Source organism: Herpailurus yagouaroundi, unplaced genomic scaffold, assembly GCF_014898765.1.
Source record: "Herpailurus yagouaroundi ecotype Mexico unplaced genomic scaffold, PumYag 28, whole genome shotgun sequence".
Lineage (NCBI taxonomy): Eukaryota > Metazoa > Chordata > Mammalia > Carnivora > Felidae > Herpailurus > Herpailurus yagouaroundi.
The window spans coordinates 135,245,194-135,267,322 of NW_024412376.1; the positions used below are offsets into that span (position 1 = coordinate 135,245,194).

General features: G+C 39.0%; 1 protein-coding gene across 1 annotated transcript in view; it reads left to right on the top strand.

Moving 5' to 3' along the window:
* PDS5A (PDS5 cohesin associated factor A) overlaps window positions 1–19,780 on the top strand; it is a 142,124-nt gene extending 122,344 nt beyond the window's left edge. The window contains exons 29-33 of the mRNA XM_040485303.1: window positions 3,437–3,499; window positions 4,245–4,390; window positions 5,963–6,071; window positions 11,532–11,884; window positions 17,134–19,780. Of these exons, the coding sequence (XP_040341237.1) occupies window positions 3,437–3,499; window positions 4,245–4,390; window positions 5,963–6,071; window positions 11,532–11,884; window positions 17,134–17,137 (675 nt within the window). The 3' untranslated portion in view covers window positions 17,138–19,780. The remainder of the gene's footprint in view (window positions 1–3,436; window positions 3,500–4,244; window positions 4,391–5,962; window positions 6,072–11,531; window positions 11,885–17,133) is intronic.
* The last annotated feature ends 2,349 nt before the right edge of the window (window positions 19,781–22,129 follow it).

Here is a 22,129-nt window from a genome sequence, read left to right on the forward strand (position 1 = left end):
GATTAAGAGTTGCATGCTCTACCGACTGAGCCAGCCAGGTGTGCCCAGAAGCCTAAGTATTTTTAATTGGAAAAAATATGACATTTAAAAATTGTTTATGCATTTTCAAACCTGAAGATATGCTTCAGAATATTCAGGGTAATACCATTCCTAAGAGTATTTTACAGAAGAACATACCAGGAAATGGAGCTTCCTACTTTGAATGCCATACTTTGCCAAAAATTTTAAACAGATTTTCTTTAATGATTTAGTATTCAGCATTTACTGTACCTGGCTTTTGTTAGGAATAATAAAGATTGCAAAGTTACTGCCCTCTAATTGAATTTACTGGTCTTTATAAAGAGTCATATATAAGGGGTGCCTGGGTGGCTCAGTTGGTTAAGCTCAGATCATGATCTCACAGTTTGTGAGTTCGAACCCCGCATCAAGCTCTCTGCTGTCAGTGCAGGGCCAGCTTCAGATCTTCTGTCCCCCTCTCTCTGCCCCTCCCTCTCCCTCGCTCTGTCTCTCTCTAAAATAAACATTTAAAGATACAATGAAATAAAATTTCAAAAAATAATCGTATGTGAGTTCTTGAATTTAAATTTACTTTATTGTTGGGGCACCTGGGTGGCGCAGTCCGTTAAGCGTCCGACTTCAGCCAGGTCACGATCTCACGGTCCGTGAGTTCGAGCCCCGCGTCGGGCTCTGGGCTGATGGCTCAGAGCCTGGAGCCTGTTTCCGATTCTGTGTCTCCCTCTCTCTCTGCCCCTCCCCCGTTCATGCTCTCTCTCTCTCTCTGTCCCAAAAATAAATAAACATTGAAAAAAAAAATTTATTGTTGACCTAAGGCTATCGTGATAAGAATAGTACCCAAATATAATCTTCATACAATAACTATCCCATGAACAAGGATTAAATTGTTGTGTGGCACCTGGCTGGCTCATTCAGTAGAGCCTTCAACTATGGCTCTCAGGGGACTCTGGATCTCAGGGTCATGGGTTTAAGCCCCACGTTGGGCATGAAGCCTACTTTATTAAAAAAAAAGAGAGAGAAAGAGAGATGGGGCACCTGGGTGGCTCAGCTGGTTAAGCATCCAAGTCTTGGTTTTGGCTCAGGTCATGATTTCGTGTTTCATGAGATCAAGCCAACTTTTTTTTTTTTTTTTAATAAAAAACATAAAGGGACTCCTGGGTGGCTCAGTCAGTTGAATATCTGATTTGGCTCAGGTCATGATCTCACGGTTGGTGGGGCGGGGTCTGCTTGGGATTCTCTCTCTCTGCTTCTCCCCCTCCCATCCCCACTCCCCACCCCCATCTCTCTCTCTCTCAAAATAAACTTTAAACAAAATAAAAAATAAAAAGAATTAAATTGCTGTTTGTCACTATACCTAACTTTAGTTGTTTTTGTTTTGATATCTGAAACTTAGTGTTTTTAGCCTTCTTAAAAAGAACTAGTTTTTTCTGGTTTCAGTGAACAGCTTTTCTCATTTCCTTTTCTTTTTTTTTTTTAATTTTTTTTAATGTTTATTCATTTTTTGATAGAGTGTGAGCAGGGGAGGGGCAGAGAGAGAGGGAGACACAGAATCAGAAGCAGGCTCCAGGCTGTCAGCACAGAGCTGGATGTGGGGCTCAAACTCACAGACTGCAAGATCATGACCTGAGCTGAAGTCGGACACTCAACCAACTGAGCCACCCAGGCGCCCCTCTCATTTCCTTTTCTAATATGTTGCTTTTAATCTGGTATAAATTCAAACACTAGAAGACTAGGCATATTAAGATCATGAGCCTAGTGAGGCTATAGTATATCTTCATGAATAAAGTGAATGAACTTTGGTGCCTAGGCTTTGTAACGATTCTTGTAGCTGCATAAAAGCCTTTGTGGGGGGAAAAAAAATGAAGGGAGGAAAGAAAAAAAGATAATAACTTTTCCTGGAACACATGCCAAAATTGTGACTTCTTTATAGGCACATTTAAGGGGCGCCTGGGTGGGTCAGTCAGTGAAGCGGCCGACTTCGGCTCAGGTCACGATCTCACGGTCCGTGAGTTTGAGCCCCGCGTCGGGCTCTGTGCTGACCGCTCAGAGCCTGGAGCCTTCTTCAGATTCTGTGTCTCCCTCTCTCTCTGACCCTCCCCCGTTCATGCTCTGTCTCTTTCGGTCTCAAAAATAAATAAAGGTTAAAAAAAAAAAATTATAGGCACATTTAACCATCTGTTCTTTCCTGTGACACTAGTATGAGGTAAACTTAGAAAAGAAAAAATAATTTTTAAGTGATATTACTTAACAAATTAATAGAGTTCAAGGCACCTGAGTGCCTCAGTCAGTTGAGTGGCAGACTCTTAATTTCAGCTCAAGTCATGATCTCATGGTTTGTGATATCTAGCCGCGCATTGGGTTCTGTGCTGAAGTACACAGAGCCTGCTTCTGATTCTCTCTCTCTTCCTCTCTCTCTGCCCCTCTCCAGTTCATGTTCACTCTCTCTCAAAATAAATAAATAAACTTGAAAAAAAAATGTTTTAAATAATGAACTTCTTGGTCATAGTAAATCATTTTACTTATGTGACATCATTGTGGTTTATTTGTGCGCCGTTCCCAGGATATTTAACAGAAGCATGAAAGGATTCTTAAGTTCTGTGTAGATAAAACTTTCAGGAGTCCATCAGTGTCCACATTAGGTGGACAATTCACTGAATGATATTTTGACAGTATATATACCTATGCGATTTGGACAGTCTTATGGTTCTAAGAAACACAATAGTTGTTTTTTTTTTAATTTTTTTTTAATGTTTTATTTATTTTTGAGACAGAGCAAGACAGATCATGAATGGGGGAGGGTCAGAGAGAGAGGAAGACACAGAATCTGAAGCAGGTTCCAGGCTCTGAGCTGTCAGCACAGAGCCCAACGCAGGGCTCGAACTTACGGACCGTGAGATCATGACCTAAGCCGAAGTCAGATGCTTAACCGACTGAGCCACCCAGGCGCCCCAAGAAACACAATAGTTTTAATTCAAGTGGCAGATTTTTTTCAATGAGGGTAACTTTCTTGAGATCCAGGGTGGAGTGATTTTAGTGAATATTAAGTGCCTAAAATATGCTCTGTACCATTTTGGATGTTTTGGGATCCCAAAAGAAGTTGATTTTATAATAGAGTAGAGAAAGTAGTTCAGTTAATAAACTGGAGCCTTGTTTGCCCTGGACTGTATGAAAAAAAAAAATAGTGTGTTTTATTTAAAATATGATTTAAGTAATTGAGTTCTGATATTTGCTAGTTCTTAATGTGCCATTGAGTTAAAGCTAGACTTAATGATGTAGTTCATTTAATATGCTTTATTTGAACAACTGATATATATATGCTAGCCCAAATGTAATTGTTATTGTAAGGCACAATGCCTGAGAAGTCTTATTTGGACGGTAAAAATAGACATATTCACTTTTATTTATTTATTTTTTTTGATAGGACTTCTGTAATGACAAGAGTTATATTTCAGAAGAGACCAGAGTGCTTCTGTTAACAGGAAAGGTATTATGTAGTAGATAATTTGGAAATCTTTATTGCATGGGTATATTACTTCTGCTATTCTTAGAAATAACCTTTAAATATCCCATGGATTTTTATGTTCCTGATTCTTAGGGATCATATTGTGAATTATAGCATCTAAGGCATTTGTACTCTCAGGCTTTCTTCTGCCATAAATGACCCTTTTGAATTACGGCCATGTGTTCTCATCAGTACTAGTAGGCTTCAAGTTACTTAGAATCTACAAAGCAGATTTTCTTGAAAAGTGTCATAATAAATTTAGATATGTAAGATTGAAAGAAATAATTTTAAAGTATTAATGAGTTAGACAATTAATATTCTATAAAAGTAGCATGACACCTAACATAAAAGAGCAAGAGAAATTTAACTTTTGAGAAAAACAGTGCCTAAACTACTACTATATACATTTAATTGTTTATTCGTAAGATATTTTATTATGTCTTATTTATTATGTACTTCGCATTGTTTCAGGGGCACTTTTCATTTTGATTGAGCAATAAGGAATAATTAATTGCCTTGTTATTTTTAAGTAGAAGTAATGCTTGTGACTTGTATTCAGACAAACCCAATTTTGCAAAATTATCATTTCTAATAAATTTAGGATTTAACTTTCCAAAGTAACAACAATTCCGTGGCTTAAGCTAAACAGTTTCTTTTACATGTGTCTAAATTTATATGAATTCCTTATAGTAAGGTATAAAATAACATGCATATGTGTAACTTTTAGCCAAAACCTGCTGGAGTACTAGGTGCAGTAAACAAGCCTTTATCAGCAACAGGAAGAAAACCATATGTTAGAAGCACCGGAGCTGAGACTGGAAGCAACATTAATGTAAATTCAGAGCTGAACCCTTCAACCGGAAGCCGATCAAGGCAAGTTTTTTTCTCCAGTTGTTTGTGTTAGTATCACTCACTAATTGGTTCATCTTTTAAAAGTTTTTTTTTTAACGTTTATGTATTTTTTGAGAGACAGAGCACGAGTGGGGGAGGGGCAGAGAGAGAGGAAGACACAGAATCCGAAGCAGGCTCCAGGCTCTGATACTTGGTTGATCTTTTAATTTTTACCTAAAGCACTATATCACAAAAATGGACTTTAAGAAACATTTGGGTATAAAATAATGGCACTGATGGGGCACCTGGGAGGCGCAGTCGGTTAAGCATCCGACTTCAGCCAGGTCACGATCTCGCAGTCCGTGAGTTCGAGCCCCGTGTCAGGCTCTGTGCTGATGGCTCAGAGGCTGGAGCCTGTTTCCGATTCTGTGTCTCCCTCTCTCTCTGCCCCTCCCCCGTTCATGCTCTGTCTCTCTCTGTCCCAAAAATAAATAAATGTTGAAAAAATAAATAAATAAAATAATGGCACTGAGTTTCAGTATAATTAATGATGGAAATTCAGTGTATTATTACCTTGTGAAACCATATAACATTCTAAGTGTAAAAAAGTTAAATGGAACAAATGTAAGAATTTCTAATAATATATTATTACTAATGTATATGGAAATGTTTATATAAGAAAACACAGGGAAACTATGAATAACATATTATTCATATTAACTATGAATAAATATTTAACAGGAAAACTGTTAAATAAATTGAATTTTTATGCTTTTTAATTTTTAATTCAAATTAATATAGCATGGGTTAAGATAACATTGTTATGACATTTCTAAGGACTAAGAATATTCCATGCTTATTTTAACATGTCACATTTTTACCATGTTAGCTACTACATAAGAATTTCCACCAGACTCTACTCTTAAAAACACTAGAAATTGAAGCTTTTAAAGATTTGATTCTTACTCCTGAAATTTTAAGTATAAACTCAGTTGGTATTGTTTTAAACACATTTTTAGCAGTAGAACCCCAAAATATAAAGTAAATTAACATGGAACATCTGTGGTTTACAGAAATGGTGGGTCTCCAGATACCTCCCCTCTGGCCTGTTCTTCCAGCCTCCTTCCCTTGCAGAGCATTAAGAACACAGACCAGAGGGGCACCTGACTGACCCTTGATTTCGGGTTTGTAAGTTTCAGCTCCACAGTGGGTGTAGAGATTACTTAAAAATAAAACCTTAAAAAGAAAAAAAAAAAAAAAAAAAAAGACTGGAAACAACTATACTATACACTCATCTATCACTGTATTTTTGTTTTGTTTTAGGGTTTCCCACACACGAGAGAAAGTCTTAGAATAGTTTTGTTATTTCATTTCTTGATAACTAATCTTTCTTTCGGGTGGTTTTAGGCAGCCATTTGTGTCTTTCATTAGTAAGGTTAAATGGCACCAATAACACCGTATAATAGACCAATAGTCTGTAACCACAGAAGATTTGAATTTTGCTAATGTTGCTTCACTTGACTGAGCTTCTGTTTCCTTATTGCTGTAGTGGGAGGGTAAACCTTCTGTCCAAGTGGTGAAATAAAGAAGCTTTGGTTTATTTTTCTTCAACAGGGAACAGAGTTCAGAGGCAGTAGAAACTGGAGTTAGTGAAAATGAAGAGAACCCTGTGAGAATTATTTCTGTCACTCCTGTAAAGAATATTGATCCGGTAAAGAATAAGGTAAATTTTAAAATTTAACAAGTGGATTTCTCCCAGAGATTCTTATTACAGTTTCATGGTAGAGGTTAAGAAACTACACTGGACAAGTTAATATATACTACATATTCTACATTTTATATACCACCTCTTGGCTATATTTATTGTGCTTCACTCTCCAGAAAATGAGTCTTCCTATATCCGCTCATTTCAGGAGTTTATGTGGTCACCCATAACAGTATCCTTCTCCCATACTTCTGCTCTCAAAACTTGAAAGACTAGGAATTGAGAGTTTTTGAGATCTTACTTTCAAGAGTTTGTTGGCTCCTGTGATGAGTGTGTACATTATTAACAGCTGCATTCTTCATTGTTGACCTTATAATTAGGGCACCTAATTTTCTTTTTTTTTTTTTCTTAATGTTTTTATTTATTTTGGAGACAGAGAAAAACAGAGCATGTGCAGGGAAGGGGCAGAGAGAGAGGGAGACACAGAATTGGAAGCAGGCTCCAGGCTCTGAGCCATCAGCACAGAGTCCAACGCGGGGCTCGAACTCACAGACTGTGAGATCATGCCCTGGGCTGAAGTCGGACGCTCAACCGACTGAGCCACCCAGGCACCCCAGGGCACCTAATTTTCTTAACAGTTGTAGCAGGAGAGAAACATTGGTAGGAAAATCAGACCTGGCTCTGCCACTCACTAGCTGTGTGTTTACTTAGGCAGATTGCTTGACTTCTCTGGGCTTCCATTTAAACTGTAGAATGAAATTGATAACTTACCTCAGTAGGAATGGCATGGAAATACTATTGTTTCTTTTCCCACAGAATCATATTCTTGACACATTTACTTTTTATTGCCCACCATACACACACACACACACAGAGTATTCTTCAAATGTTTTAGGAATCCCTCTCAGGTACATAAAATACAGGGCTATACAGTTATTCCACAATAACTGAACTATCCCACTCAAGCTGAATAGATGAGGATGCATTTTTAGATCAGTCACTATTCAACCTCTTCCTATTTATTATCAGAACTTCAGTTTTTCAGTAGATTCAGATAACAGGGAGCCTCTCACTGTCAGAACTCTTGGAATTCAGAAGCCAACAGACTTAAGTATTGTGGGGTTCTTGTTAGAATTAAACAGTCTTGAGACTTACATGCAAAAGTGCATTATTGCCACAGACATCCATTTAAATATACTTACCATGTGTATTAAGAGGTGGTATAGGAATAAATATTTATTTTTGTTTATTTATTTATTTTTGAGAGAAGGAGAGAGGGCACAAGTGGGGAAGGGGCAGAGAGAGAGAGGGAGGGAGACAGAATCTGAAGCAGGCTCTGAGATGCCAGCGCAGAACCCGACACAGAGCTCGAACTCACGAACTGTGAAATCATGACCTGAGCTGAAGTTGAACACTTAAGCAATGAATCACCCAGGCGCCCCAACATCAGATTCTGTGTAAGATACAAATTGATGTTATATGTCGATTATACTTTATAATGGAAAAAGATAGGGTTGCCTGGGTGGCTCAGTTGGTTAAATGTCCAACTTCCGCTCAGGTCATGATCTCATGGTTCACGGGTTCAAGCTCGCGTCAAGCTCTCTCTTGTCACCACAGAGCCCGCTTCAGATCCTCTGCCCCTCTCCCACTTGCATGAGCATGTGTGCTCTCAAAAATAAATGAACATTTAGGGGCGCCTCGGTGGCCTGTCAGTTAAGCATCCAACTCTTGATTTCAGCTCAGTTCATGATCTCACAGTTCATGAGTTCAAGCCGCACATCAGGCTCCACACTGGCAGTGCAGAGCCTGCTTGGGATTGTCTCTCTCCCTTTCTCTGCCCCTTCTCTCTCTCTCTCTGTCTCTGTCTCTCTCTTTCTATCTCTCAAAATAAATCTTAAAAAAAAATTTTAATAAACATTTTTTAAAAATAGAAACAGTAAACAACATTTAAATTCTAATTTTTGAGAAGCCAAAATGTTACTTTCTAATTAATCTATGAGGCTATATTGTTCCAAACCCTTATTTTAACTTTTTCACGCTTCCAAAGAATGTTTTAACAAACTTGCTGTCACCTTGAACACACAGGGCTTGTATTTTGACAAAACTTAATCACCTACCAGTCAGATCTCCCATAAGTTGATGTTATTTCTTTCCAGGGGGTCTGAGTCAAAAGTCTTGTAGTCTCAAAAAACTATCTTGTTGGTATACTAAAAGAAGATAAAGATCTAAGAGAGTGTTTCTTGCTAACCCAATTTTTCAAAGAAATTAATGCATAAACCAATTTATTATGTATATAAAAATTATCCAGCAAACTATGCATGTCAACAAATCAGGACATTTTCTCCTGTTATTTACTCTGAGAGGCAAATCAAATTATAATATGAAAGATGAGTAAGGGAGGTAGTTAAAAGAAGCAAGACTCATCCCATGGATTCAGGCAGGCGATGCTGCCGGTATTCCTCTTTAGGAGTCTTCATTTTCTGTATACCTATGGCTGACCAATGGATTTCCTCTTTCATTTGCCTTTTATATGAGTTATTTAGACATATGCACATAATGTTCATAAATATGTAAATACAGTGATGTAGAGAGTCATGTAGTTATGAAAGAGGGTACAGGATGGCAGAGAGAGGGGGAGATAGAGAATCCCAAGCAGGCTGTGCACCAGCAGCACAGAGCCCAGTGTGGCATTCAGACTCAGACCGTGATATCATGACCTGAGCCAAAATCAAGAACCAGTCTCTTAACCAAATGAACCACCAGGTGCCCCAAGTCGCGTACATGATTTTTAATGCAGTATTTGTTTCCTTTTAAAAAGCCTAATCTGGGGCGCCTGGGTGGCTTAGTCAGTTGGGTGTCCGACTTTGGCTCGGTGAGTTCGAGCCCCGCGTCGGGCTCTGGGTTGATGGCTCGGAGCCTGGAGCCTGTTTCCGATTCTGTGTCTCCCTCTCTCTCTGCCCCTCCCCCGTTCATGCTCTGTCTCTCTCTGTCCCAAAAATAAATAAAAAACGTTGAAAAAATAAATAAATAAAAAGCCTAATCTTTGTTAATTTTTTTCTTGTCTTATCATTTTCATGTGTGTGTATATACATTAAATCTTTCCCCTTTTTTTGCCACTACAGTGTTGCCTTAAATAGTAAATGTGCATTAAATATATACTGATAGTTTTATTTCTATGGGCTTAATTCCTAGCAGTGGGATTGCTGAGTCAAAGAGTAAAGTGTATTATAGATTAGATATTTCCATATTGCTTCCTTGAAAAAGTGGAACACTTGACATTGCTACCCAGCAGGGTGTTGACCCAACTCAACTTCTCATGCTGTAGTAGTTTTAACCTTGTTAGTATTCTTGCTCTCTTCCAGTCCAGTCACCATATAGCAGCCAATTTGATCTTTTTAAAATGTAATTTGAATTATGTTTGTCCTGTCTTGAAAGTCCTTCAGTGACTTTCATTAGCACTTAGAATGAAATCAAATTTCTTAACCTGTCCTGTAAGGCATTCATGATCTGGTCCATGCTTGCTTCTCCTACCTTGTCCCATACCACTCTCCCATCACTCCTTATGGCCTAAGTTCCTTATATCTTCCAAGCTCTTTCCCTCTTTTCTCTGTGTACAATCCTTCACTTTTCACTTGATGAATATCCTGCTTTGATACTGTTTTAAAATATTCCTGGGGTGGGATGCTTGGGTGGCCCAGTTGGTTAAGTGTCTGACTTTGTCTCAGGTTGTGATCTCATGGTTTGTGAGTTTGAGTCCTGCATCAGGCCCTCTGCTCTCAGCACACATCTTGCTTCAAATCCTCTGCCCCTTTCTCTCTGCCTCTCCCTCACTCCCACTCTCTCTTTCAAAAATAAAAAATAAAATACATTTTAAAATGGGATTTTATTACTTTAACATTTTAGAGGATTTAATATATATATTTGGTAAACAAAAAAAATTTTTTTTTTCAGAAAAAAGTAGGTTAAGGATTGCAGCAAAAATGACAAAAATTAGAATGTGTAAGTGGAGTGAGAAATTGAAGAACTTCATGGCACAGAACTACAGAAATTTCATGCATCATAAAGAAAATAGCATATTCGGGGCACCTGGGTGGCTCAGTTGGTTGAGCGTCCGGCTTCGGCTTAGGTCCTGATCTCCGTCTGTGAGTTCGAGCCCCGCGTCGGGCTCTGTGCTGATAGCTCAGAGCCCGGAGCCTGCTTCAGATTCTGTGTCCCCCTCTCTCTCTGCCCCTACCCCACTCTGTCTCTGTCTCAGAAATAAATAAACATTAAAAAAAATTTTTAAAAAAAGAAAATAACATTCAATTATGAAAACATGCTCTCCTTTTTAAAAAGTGATAAATTTAGAATATACCATTGATTGGGGTACCTGGGTGGCTCAGTCAGTTAAGTGGCTGACTAGGGCTCAGGTCATGACTAGCAGTTTTTGAGTTCAGGCTCTGCCTTGGGCTCTCTACTCTCCATGCAGAGCCCGCTTTGAATCCTCTGTCTTCCTCTTTCTGTGCCCCTTCCTCCACTCATATTCTCTCTGTCTCTCTCTCTCTCTCTCCCTCCCTTCCCCTCTCCCCCTTTCCCCCCCTCTCTCCCCCTCTCAAAAATAACATTAAAAGGGGGAGGGGCGCCTGAGTGGCTCAGTCAGCTCAAGTCTCAGGGTTCATGGGTTGGAGCCCCACACCCAGCTCCATGCTGAGAGCATGGAGCCAGCTTGGGATTCTTTTTCTCCCCCCTCTCCCCCTCTCCCCCACTCAAATAAATAAACAAACAAACTTAAAAAAAAAAAACATACCAAGTTAAAAAGACCTTTTTGGGGCACCTGGGTGGCTTAGTTAAGTATCCGACTTCAGCTCAGGTCATGATCTCCTGGTCCGTGAGTTCGGACCCTGCATTGGGCTATATGCTGACAGCTCAGAGCCTGGACCCTGCTTCAGGTTCTGTGTCTCACACTCTCTCTACCCCTACCCGACTCATGTTTCCAAGTGCGCGCGCGCACTCTCTCTCTCGCCCCCCCCCCCCATGTTAAAAAGGAAAAAATTTTTTAAGAAGACCTTTTCCTTTAGAATGAGGGTGATAGCAAAACCAAGTAGATTTTCTCCACTTTATATATACCATCTGTGTATATTATTTAATAAGCATTTATTGTGTACAGTATATGTGCCAAGTACCATGGTGGGCACTGCTCTCAGGCCCTGCCCTCAAGGAGTTTACATTCCTCAAGGGATATAAGCAATGGATTAGAAGCCTTGGAATTAAGAGTGGCTCAGTTGATGAAGTGTCCAACTCTTGATCTCAGCTCAGGTCTTGATCTCAGGGTGGTGAGTTTGGGCCCCACATTGGGCTTCACACTGGGTATGGAACTTACTTAAAAAAAAAGCCATGGAATTCCAGCTCCTTTTGAATATTTTCAAAATACTTCTTTCTAGTATAGATCATTGATATTTAAGGAACTTGTGTTTATAGAATTGTTTTGTGCTTTTTTAGGAAATTAATTCTGATCAGACTACCCAGGGCAACATCAGCAGTGACCGAGGAAAAAAAAGAACAGTAACCGCAGCTGGTGCAGAGAATATTCAACAAAAAACAGATGAGAAAGTAGATGAATCAGGACCACCTGCCCCTTCAAAACCCAGGAGAGGACGTCGACCGAAGTCTGAATCTCAGGGCAATGCAACCAAAAATGATGATATAAATAAACCTCTTGGCAAAGGAAGAAAGAGAGCTGCAGTCAGTCAGGAAAGCCCTGGGGGTCTGGAAGCAGGTAATGCCAAAGCACCCAAACTGCAAGACATAGCCAAAAAGGCAACACCAGCAGAGAGACAAATTGACTTACAAAGGTAATGTACACCATTCTTTCTGAACTTTGAGTTTAGACATTTTATTTTATTCTTAGTATGTGCCAATCACCCCCAAACACCTAGGCACTTGGGAATGAAAACTGCCCTTGGTTTTCCTGAGTAGGTTATAATGGCATTTGCTTTTACCTCATAACCTCCAGGATACCAATTTGAAGAGAGATCTCCTTTTTCCCTTTGGTTAATTTTTTAAAATTATTTTTGGGGCGCCTGGGTGGCTCGGTCGGTTGGGCGGCCAACTTCGGCTCAGGTCATGATCTTGCGGTCCGTGAGTTTGAGCCCCGCGTCGGGCTCTATGCTGACAGCTCAGAGCCTGGAGCCTGTTTCAGATTCTGTGTCTCCCTCTCTCTCTGCCCCTCTCCTGCTGGCGCTCTATCTCTGTCTCAAAAATAAACGTTAAAAAAAAAATTATTTTTATTTATTTTTTTTTTTAATGTTTATTTTATTTTTGAGAGAGAGAGAGCATGTGCGTAGGGGGGAGGAAGAGGGGGTGGGAGACAGAAGATCCAAAGCAGGCTGCACACTGACAGCAGAGAGCTCGATGTGGCGCTTGAACCTACGAACCGTGAGATGACCTGAGCCGAAGTTGATGCTTTGTTTTTTTTTTTTATAAGTTTATTTATTTTGAGAGAGAAACAGTGTGAGTGGGGGAGGGGTGGAGAGAGAGACAGAGACTCTCAAGCAGGCTCTCTGCTGCTAGCACAGAGCCCGAGGCTGGGCTTGAACCCACAAAACCATGAGATCGTGGCCTGGACTGAAATCAAGAGTCAGACACACCAGCGCTTTTTTTTTTTTAATGTTTATTTATTTTGAGAGAGAGAGTGTGTGGGCAGGGGTGGGAGGATTGGCAGAGAGAGAGGGAAAGAGGGAGAATCCCAAGTAGGCTCCATACCCAGCCAGATGCAGGGCTCAGTCTTATCACCAAGAGATCGTGACCTGAGCCAAAATCAAGAATTGGATGCTTAACGGACTAAGCCAACCAGGTACACCTCCTTTGATTAATTTTTAATTAGGATATCATGTTTTATCTTGTTAGCAAGGACAATATTAAGTTTTGCTTGGTATCCTTCACATAACTACATGGGCTTTACTTAATATAAAGGGCTGCCTTTTGGGTAAAAAAGTCTCAGAATGGAGAAGACAGAAGTCATGACACACAAACAGGTATTTCCTGCTCTTTAATTCCTCTTGTTACAATTAATTTTAATAGAAGTCAACAACTTACCTTTTCCTTCACTTTCCACTGAAACAACCTCACTCTCACTGAAACAGCTGTTCATCTTTGCTCATTCTTGGGCTGGGACTTCAGCTTTTCTCCCCTGTAATGGTGGTGTTTCAGCTGGAGTTCCAAAAGTTGGCTCCTTTCATATTTGGTGTCCTGTTAGAACTTAGCCCTACCCCCCTTCTTTTTTCCTTGTATACTGGTACCTAACTCAGCTCCCCTTGAATTAGACTGTAAGCTTCTTAATTCCTTCTAGGAAAGAAACCGTTTTGATCATCTCAGGATACCCTACCATCCTGCATCAGTATTTTCATAAAGTACCATATTGCCTGCAGCATGTGTGTTTACAAGAACATTTTTTAAGTTACCATTCATGAAATTTGAAGTTTGGAGCTGTTAAATTTTCCTATATGTTATCTGCCTCTAGATAGCATCTCATAGTAGCAGATCCAGGCCCAAACCTGATCTAAGTAATGAGTGTTTCTCCTACTCCTTTTTAGTTTTATGGACTAATAAATACAGTAATGAAAGATACTGGGGGCAAATTTAGCATTTTTCTCCTCAGATCTGCACCTTTGACCTAGAACAGGTTTATAACCTCAGCCTCCTCTTTGTCATCAGTAAGACAGTATAATATAATACGTTCTTCAAAGGACTGTCCTAAAAATTAAATAGATTAATAAGCATAAAGTACTTAGCAAAGTGCCTTTCATAGTGAGTAAATGCTCAGTAATTGTTGTAACCATTTTTAATTATTTAATTCTAGTTTCTCTGTCCCTTACTATACTTTTCAATCATATAAAAGTTGAACAGTTTCCCTCAAGATTGCCGAGAGTTGTCTGAAGGGTTTCTGAAATTCTGTTCTAGCTGTTCCATTACACTGTGATGTGATCATCACATCATTACATTACATCCATTACACTGTGTGTGATCATCACACACAGGCCACTTGAGCCACCTGACTTACCGGTCATTAACTATCCTTTTGCCTTCTAACCAAAACATCCAGGTACGTATTTAGTCCCTGAAAACACTGTCAGTAGCATCCAGACCTTGTCTCTGATTAGGGCATTATAAAACCCATTGCTACACGTTTGCTGCACCATGTGTGCCCCAACATCATTAAACAAACCAACAAAAATGGCTTATTTGCCAGAGACTGGTCTTGATTTAAAAATAGTATTGAGCCTTATTCAAAAACTAAAAATGTCTTGAGTGATAAAGCACCTTAGAAATCTCAAGTATGCTGGTTAGTAGGTCACAGGGGGCATGTGTTAGCCAAAACACAGAGTTCTGTGATGATTCTGTATTCTCAGTGAAGTTAGATGGTTAAATTAGATGTTCATGATAACATTGTACTGTTATGTTAATTCAGTACAATAGATCAAGTATTTTGCACACATATTTCAGACGCTTCTGATTGAACTGTTCACACTAACTTAGCAAAATATCGAAGTGCATTCTGAAACATTCTCCCAAGCTTCCTTTTATCTTTTCCTAAACCTAATACACAACTCTGTCCTTATATTCTGGCATTACGACTTAAGCTTGGAATCCTGATGTACTCTTCAGTGAAACCGAACTTACTCCAGAAACTAAAGTGTTCATGATGCCCTCTTGCACAGAATTGAATCCCTTATAGGCCCATCAGTATTGCTCCTGATACTTCTCATTTGTTCTTTTAACAAATACTTAAAAGTGATAAGCATCATGCTGGGTGTTGGCAATACAAATGTATCCAATATGGATAGGTTCTTGCCCTCAAAGAGTTGATTTCCTTAGCTTGTCAACTCCAGAAGAGAACAGAAAACTTTCACATTCGGTCTGTTGACTGACACAGTAAAAAGTATGAGAGTTTTGTTTTGTTTTTTTTTTTTTTTAGTTTACTACATAAAACAATGAAATTCCAACACGTGCTACAATGTGGGTGAACTTTGAGGACATTATGCTAAGTGAAATAAGCCAGACCCCAAAGGACAAATACTGTACGATTCCATTTATATGAGGTATCTAGAACCATCACATCCATAGAGACAAAAAGAGTGGTGGTTGCCAGGGAGGAGGAAGAGGGAGTAAGTAGGCATTAGTGTTCAGTGTACAGAGTTTCATTTGGGGAAGATGAAAACATTCTAGAAATGAAAGGCTGTGATCGTACAGCAGTGTGAATACACTTAATGCCATTGAACTGTGTACCTAAAGATGGTAAAAATGGCAAGTGTTACGTCATAAAAATTTTACAATAAAAAAATTGCTATAGGAATAATGATAGATAACACTAAATAGTACTGATTATGAGCCAGGCTCATTTCTAAGCTCTTTGTTAACCTTTTAAATCTTTAGAACACCTCTATGTGGTAAGTACTATCATCATTCCTAGGTTACAAGGAGAGGAAACCCGGACATAGAGGCTCCATGTAGCTTTTGTGTCTTTGTTTATATAAATAATGGAGCCAGGATTAAACCCAGTGTCACTCCAGAGTTTGTAACTACCATGCTATATTGTACTTCTAAGGTAAAATTAAGTCTTAGTTCTAAGGCATTACGTATACATACAAAACTTGTATAAGAGAGTGCTTTAAAATACTTGTATATTGGAGCACCTGGGAGGCTGAGTCATCAGTTAAGTGTCTGACTCTTGATTTCAGCTCGGGTCATGATCCCAGGGTCATGGGATGGAGCCCCACATCAGGGCTTAGGGGTTCAGGGTGGGATTCATTCATTTTCTCTCTCTCTCTCTCTCTCTCTCTCTCTCTCTTTCTCCCCCTCTCCCCGCCCCCCCCCCCAATAAAAATAATTTTTAAAAAATGTAAAAATTTGTGAGAGCAGCCAGGAAGATACTGAAGACTCAGAGCTAGTACACGGAAGCTTCCTGAAGGTGCAGCAGGCAGCTTGTAGAGGATTCTTTGGTATCACATTATTAAGTTTGTATAACAAATAATCTCTAAGAATCAATCACTTAAGCGTTACCTTTATAAAACATATATTTAGTGGAATATAAGTAAACAACTCACTTATCTTTCTCTCCCAAGTTTGGAATCATTGAGAAGGAGAAATAGTCTTAATCCTAATATGGCTGATTACAACATGGAAATCACAGGCCAGGTGGCTACTAATGTCTTGCCTCTAAATTGAACAACCACAAACCAACCAGAATGGCTCTTTTTGGAGGCAAAAAACAAATCTAGGAGAGGACAAGCCCAGCACGCTGAGCTCCTCCCACCTCACCTATTAGATGGGTTTTTCCTCTGAAGGAGTTAGGTGAGAGGAGAAGCTCTTGCTTCCAGATATCAGATTGTCTCTCCTTATTAGGGCAATAGGAGTGGTGGGGATTCAACTCCTCTAATCTCTTAACAGAATTAAGCTAAATCTTTCTCCTTGTTTTTTAGTTATACTAAAATGTAAGTTCACCCAGTTCAAAAGTCAGAACTTCGCTGCTTATAAATTCATTTTGCCATAGTGTCCAGTAACTTTTCTTCTGTAATACCACTTTGAAATAATACTAATAACAAATTAGTTATTTCACTTTTTTTTAATATTTTAGAGAGAGAGAGAGTGAGTGCGAGCACAAGCAGGGGAGGGGCAGAGAGAGGGGAAGAGACAAAGAACCCCAAGCAGGCTCCGCACTGTCAGCACAGAGCCTAGCCCGGGGCTGGAACTCACAAACCACAAGGTGGTGACCTGAACTAAAGTCGGACGCTTAACCTTAACCGACTGAGCCACCCAGGTGCCCCATGCAGTTATTTCAAATTAATAGCTCTTACTGTTTTATTATTGTAAACAAATCCACCACTGAGTAGCAGCACCTAATGACTAAAAGTGAAAATTTTTTCCTTGGTATTTTGTGTTTATATAGTTTATAGAAAGATTTCTTAAAACAAGCTTCAAGTGAAACATGGAAAAAAAATTGAGATTTTTAGATAATAACTATAGAAATGAAATAATTCTGGTTTGGCTTATTTTTCAGTTTACATCTTTTCTAACTTTGCTTTCTTCTACTCCCATCCCCAAGGTAAAAAGAAAACTCACTTGCAAAGGGAGAAAATGAAGGCCAAACAGAAGCAGACTCCAGCTTCTGCAAAAACTTGGATTCAAAATGTCCCTGAACAGAAAATGAAGTTAACTTCAGAACACACTTTCTGCCTTGAAAACTGAAACTATTACTTCCTTTTCACATGACCACAAGTCCTTTGATGGAAATGTACAGCAGAAACTCTTGAGAGAGAGGCTAAAAGCAACTCTATCCTACCCTCCCCTCAGACTTTTCTTAGGAGAAGTCAATAATTAAGCAAATTGCTTAACACTTGGTTCCAGTTCCTGCATATCTGGAGTTTAAAGGCATAATACACCATTAATTTCCATGCTGCGGTTTTTATTTTAAAGAAAGTAACAGGATGTCCTTACACTGACACTGAAAATTCATCAATTTTAGAGCCAGGAATTCCCGTGTTACACAAGAAAAAAAATAGAAGTCTACTGAATTAATTTTTTAGAAGAAAAGAAATCAGATTAAATATTTGTTTTTCCTTTTGGAAACTTTTATGTATAATTCTTTCTGCCTGCCTACTTTTCTGCAAAAATGAGATGTACAGATTTCAGTTCCCTGCTATGAAAAGTGATGTGGTGGCAATTTTATAAATGTTGCTTTCTGATTTTTATCAGAGTGAGAAAATAATTAAAATTATTATTGATTTCATATCACTTCATATTTTGATTTCCCCTCCATTTTAGTTTAATATAATTTGCAATAAATGTACATATTGTTGTTTGTTTCGTAAAGCATATCACTTTAAAATGGTTTTTACTCCTGTGATTATGTTGGAATATTTGGAATTTTAAAGGAGTAAAGACTGCCCAGCATTTGGTTTTATAATGTTTGTCACCAGATTTTTATTATTGATGTAAAAAAAAGTCAATTTTTTTAAAATAGTTGGACTTTGGCAGCTTTGTAAGGAAAGTTGGAAGTGTTCAGGATTGCTATCAATTTTCAGCATTGTGCTGTTGGGAAATAAGTATTTTGCTTTTGTCTGCCGGTCTGGGCTCAGTTTTTGTTTATTTTAGAAGACGACTGTTGCATCAATATATTGTTTCTTGGCATATTGTTCAGCATAGGTAGTGTGTGCACTCTTTGTGTACACATCATCATATTTAAGTTTTTGCATAAAATAAATGCTTCTAGATGTCATACGGTAGTCTTTTTTAATCTTTTTATCATATTGTGAGTTTCTTTTTATGTGAAAGGGCTAAAGTCATAAAGAAACAACATGTTACAGTCAACTCTCCATTATCTATATAAAAGTGACTATGCCTCAGGTTTTGAATTTTGCAGTCATAATTTAAATCAAAATAACAAAGGCAAGTATACTACAAGAGCTAACTCAGGAGGAACTTGAAATTTGTCCTTTCTCACACGCAGAGTTGTAGCTGCCCCCCATTCTGTACTTTAGGCTCTTTCCCAGAGCCCTAACTGAATGTGTTCATTTGGTTTCTTTGCACATTCCTAGTGAGGGTTAGAGGACATTAAACGACATTTGCATTAGAACTTGGTCTTGATAGCCTCTGAGGGATGTGCAACAGTGTCAAAAAGAGAATGATTATGTTAAATGTGAGATTTGCTGGTAATAAATGTCATTTATGATCTCCTAGATAATCAAGAGTTGGCTGTATATTGACCCAGTGAAAGATGGGTCATTCTTTCAAATATGCATGTACACACATTTAGGTATTGGATGATGGTTAGGGAACAATGGATACAAGTGATAGAAAACAGTATCTTTTAAAAGGGCAGGAAAAGCCCTCTCTTCCTTATTGCCTCTTCATAACCCTTTAGAAGGAAAGTATAAAATACTGCCTCCAACATGCTGAATATCTATGCATAAGCATCAGAGAAGTCCCTCAAGGAAACAGTGGACATGTATATTTAGTAAGATTTTAAAGTGCTCTTAGCATCAGACAACTTGATTCTTAAGGCCACCAATCATATCACCAATAAAAAGCACACTGGTAGGGACCTTCTTTCTCCTTTTGATTACTCAGCATCACAGCCGACTAGATTATCTAGTGTTACTTCATATTTAACATAATGTAGCAGAACCATCTGCATCTGTTTGTGGCTGCTTAGATTTTTGCAGGAGAGGAGTTAGCTAAAAGGATCTGGTCCACAGGTGTATGTAAATGCCCCCCCCCCCCCAATTCCATAATGTGATGCAAGCAAGTGTCTGGCACTAAGGGAAGGGCGAATAGGATGATAAGATTCAGATGCTAGGGGAGGGACATATAAGGGACATTTGTCAGTTTTCCTTTGAAAAAGGAAAGAGTTAAATCCCTTAGGAATTTGATATTCACATCTCAGAGAAACACAACACAAAGTGCAGACTTATATTTGAGAATTAATGTTAACCCTTTGTGTCTAGTTTGAAGCTTCTTGTATTTGTCTAAAACTACAAGCCAGAATTTTGTATCTCCTTTGATAAAAAGTGTGTATAATGTAAAGTAGTTTTGCATATTCTTGTGCTGCACATGGGCTGAATTTTTAAAAAAATTTTTTAAAGACTTGAAGCAGAACCTTGTAATTTGTGTAAATGATGAGTGTAAAATCCTACCATAAAATGCTAAAAATATGCATTGTTTCAAATAAAACCAAGAAATGCAGCATTATATAGTAGTGTGGAACCCTGAATATTCATGTACCCCCTGGTATGTCACAAGCTGATAAAATATCTTTGCATATTTTCTGTTTGGATTCTGGAGTCTGCATATCCTTATAAGAAATCGAATGTAATCATAACGAAATCAAATCAAACCTCCTGGCTACATACTCTGATCTGACCTACAGTGACTGAGGGAGAACATAATAGATGATAAATTCTGATAGACATTTGGGAAACTTTAGAAGTTGCTTTTTAACTTTTAAAAGTGGCCTTCCATTTATACTATGATACATCTATTGCAAATTTTGGACATGCACATTTAGTTTAAGGACTACTTGAGAACAAGCAGATTACATTAATGTATCTGGAATAAAATGCTTGGTTCTGTATTTTACTCTCAGTGAGATTATCATTCTACACTTTGATATTTGCATTGTCAAGACTTTTCTGTCTGCACCATTCATACGGATAAACTGTAGAAACTACTGGAGACCAACAAGTCTCTTAACAGCCTGACAATAGGCTTTGCTGCCTGCCTCATAATGATGGCATTGCTCACAAGAAGTTAAAAGTTGGCTATAAACCAGCAACAGTGTAGATCAACGGAAGCAAGTGTGCATAATCACACACCTCCTCAGCCTAGAAACCAGAGTTCTACATTTTTACTTCCATATCAGTAATAAACCTTTATTTCATGTCTTATTTGAAAGGCCAACAGGAACGTGTACAAGGTCTCATTTCTAAGGAATCTGGGCCAGGCTGGTGATTGGGATTTCTATTTGGGGGTATTTCTCAAATAACATTTATCAATATTGATTGTCAACTTACAGCATTTTCCTCCTTTTTGTTCTCTAGTGACTCCTAGGAAAGACCATGCATTCTAAATAAGAGCCATTCCTTTTAGAAAACAGCACTGTATCCATTCTCCTGGGAGAAGCTTGGAAAACAATCAGTGGGGTCATTTATACATGTAAGGAGTAAGGAAGGTCCAAGTCTGGAAGCCAGTAAGAAAATTAAAGCATAAGTGGTAGCGATTTTCCTCATTATAGGTATTTGTTTAATCTGTCCAGACTAGGCACAATGCCAGAGACTGACATTAAAAACACTAAGTTGGGGGCCTTAGAAGGACTAGCAATATAAAGCAAATAGCACAACACAGGCAGATATGACTGCTTCAGGTCATTGTCTGGACTTCAGAGCCCTGATAGATGCTGTAGAAGCAGAAAATCTCTACCTTTTCAATAGAAGTTTAATTCTGAGAAGTATTAGGAGACGTAGGTTCCTAAAAAAGTGGGCAAAGCAAACCTCGGCCTCAGGATGAGCTGGATCTGATGCAGGGGTGGCTCTCCACGTTGAGAACCTCCTGGGCAGATGTGATCTTAAGGGAGGACAAACCCACCACTGGGGAAGGACCAGAAAGAAGCCTATTTCAGCAGTGCAAACACACCTTGAGCATTTGCCATGAGTGAATCATTACTCCATCTGCAAACTCTGGAAGACCTGGTCCCAGTCCCCAAACTTGCTCACCCACTGTCCTGAATGCACTCCCTTCCCAAGCAAATTTGAGTGTGCTGGCAATTCCTGTGCCTTCTTTGCACAAACTATGTATACAAAGCTCTTTCCAAGAACTGAATTCTGGTGGAGACCCAAGCATGTCCCCTTGAAGCACCCCTTTTAGTTTTGATCTCAGCCTTTTTTAGAAAAGACTCACCCTGGTAGCCATACACCCCCCCTCCCCATCCCAAAAAAGTTCCTGTGACCATTTTCCTCAAAAAGGTTTGGCAATTTTGCCATCTGGTTTCACCTGGCTTACAATGGAGTATACCCTTCAAGAGAAAGTTCAGCCTCAAAACACAAGAGGACCCTGCCCTTTTGCAACCTACCTCAGACTAAACTGAAAGGCAAAAGGCTGTACCCCTAGAACTACCTTACTTGTAACCATTTTACACAGGTTTATTTTTTTTTAATTTACTTATTTATTTTGAGAGAGACAGCACAAGGGCAGGGGGAGGGGCAGAGAGAATCCAAGCAGGCTCCACACTGTCAGCATAGAGACAGACACAGAGCTCCAACTCATGAACCCACAAGATCACGACCTGAGCCAAACCAAGAGTCAGATGCTTAACCAACTGTGCCACAAGACGCCCCATTTTAAATGTCACATGTAGAATAGGTCCAGGAGGGAAGTAAGGGTTTGCATTTATTGACCATCTGGCATTGGCAGCTTGGTCTGCCCATGGAATCATAATTATGAACAGCAGGGCCTTTTTAGAAACCATAGCTCACTGGGATCAAAACTAGGCAGATCCCATTGCTTTCTCTGTCTCCAAAAATACAACTAGAATCTTGTACTGATCA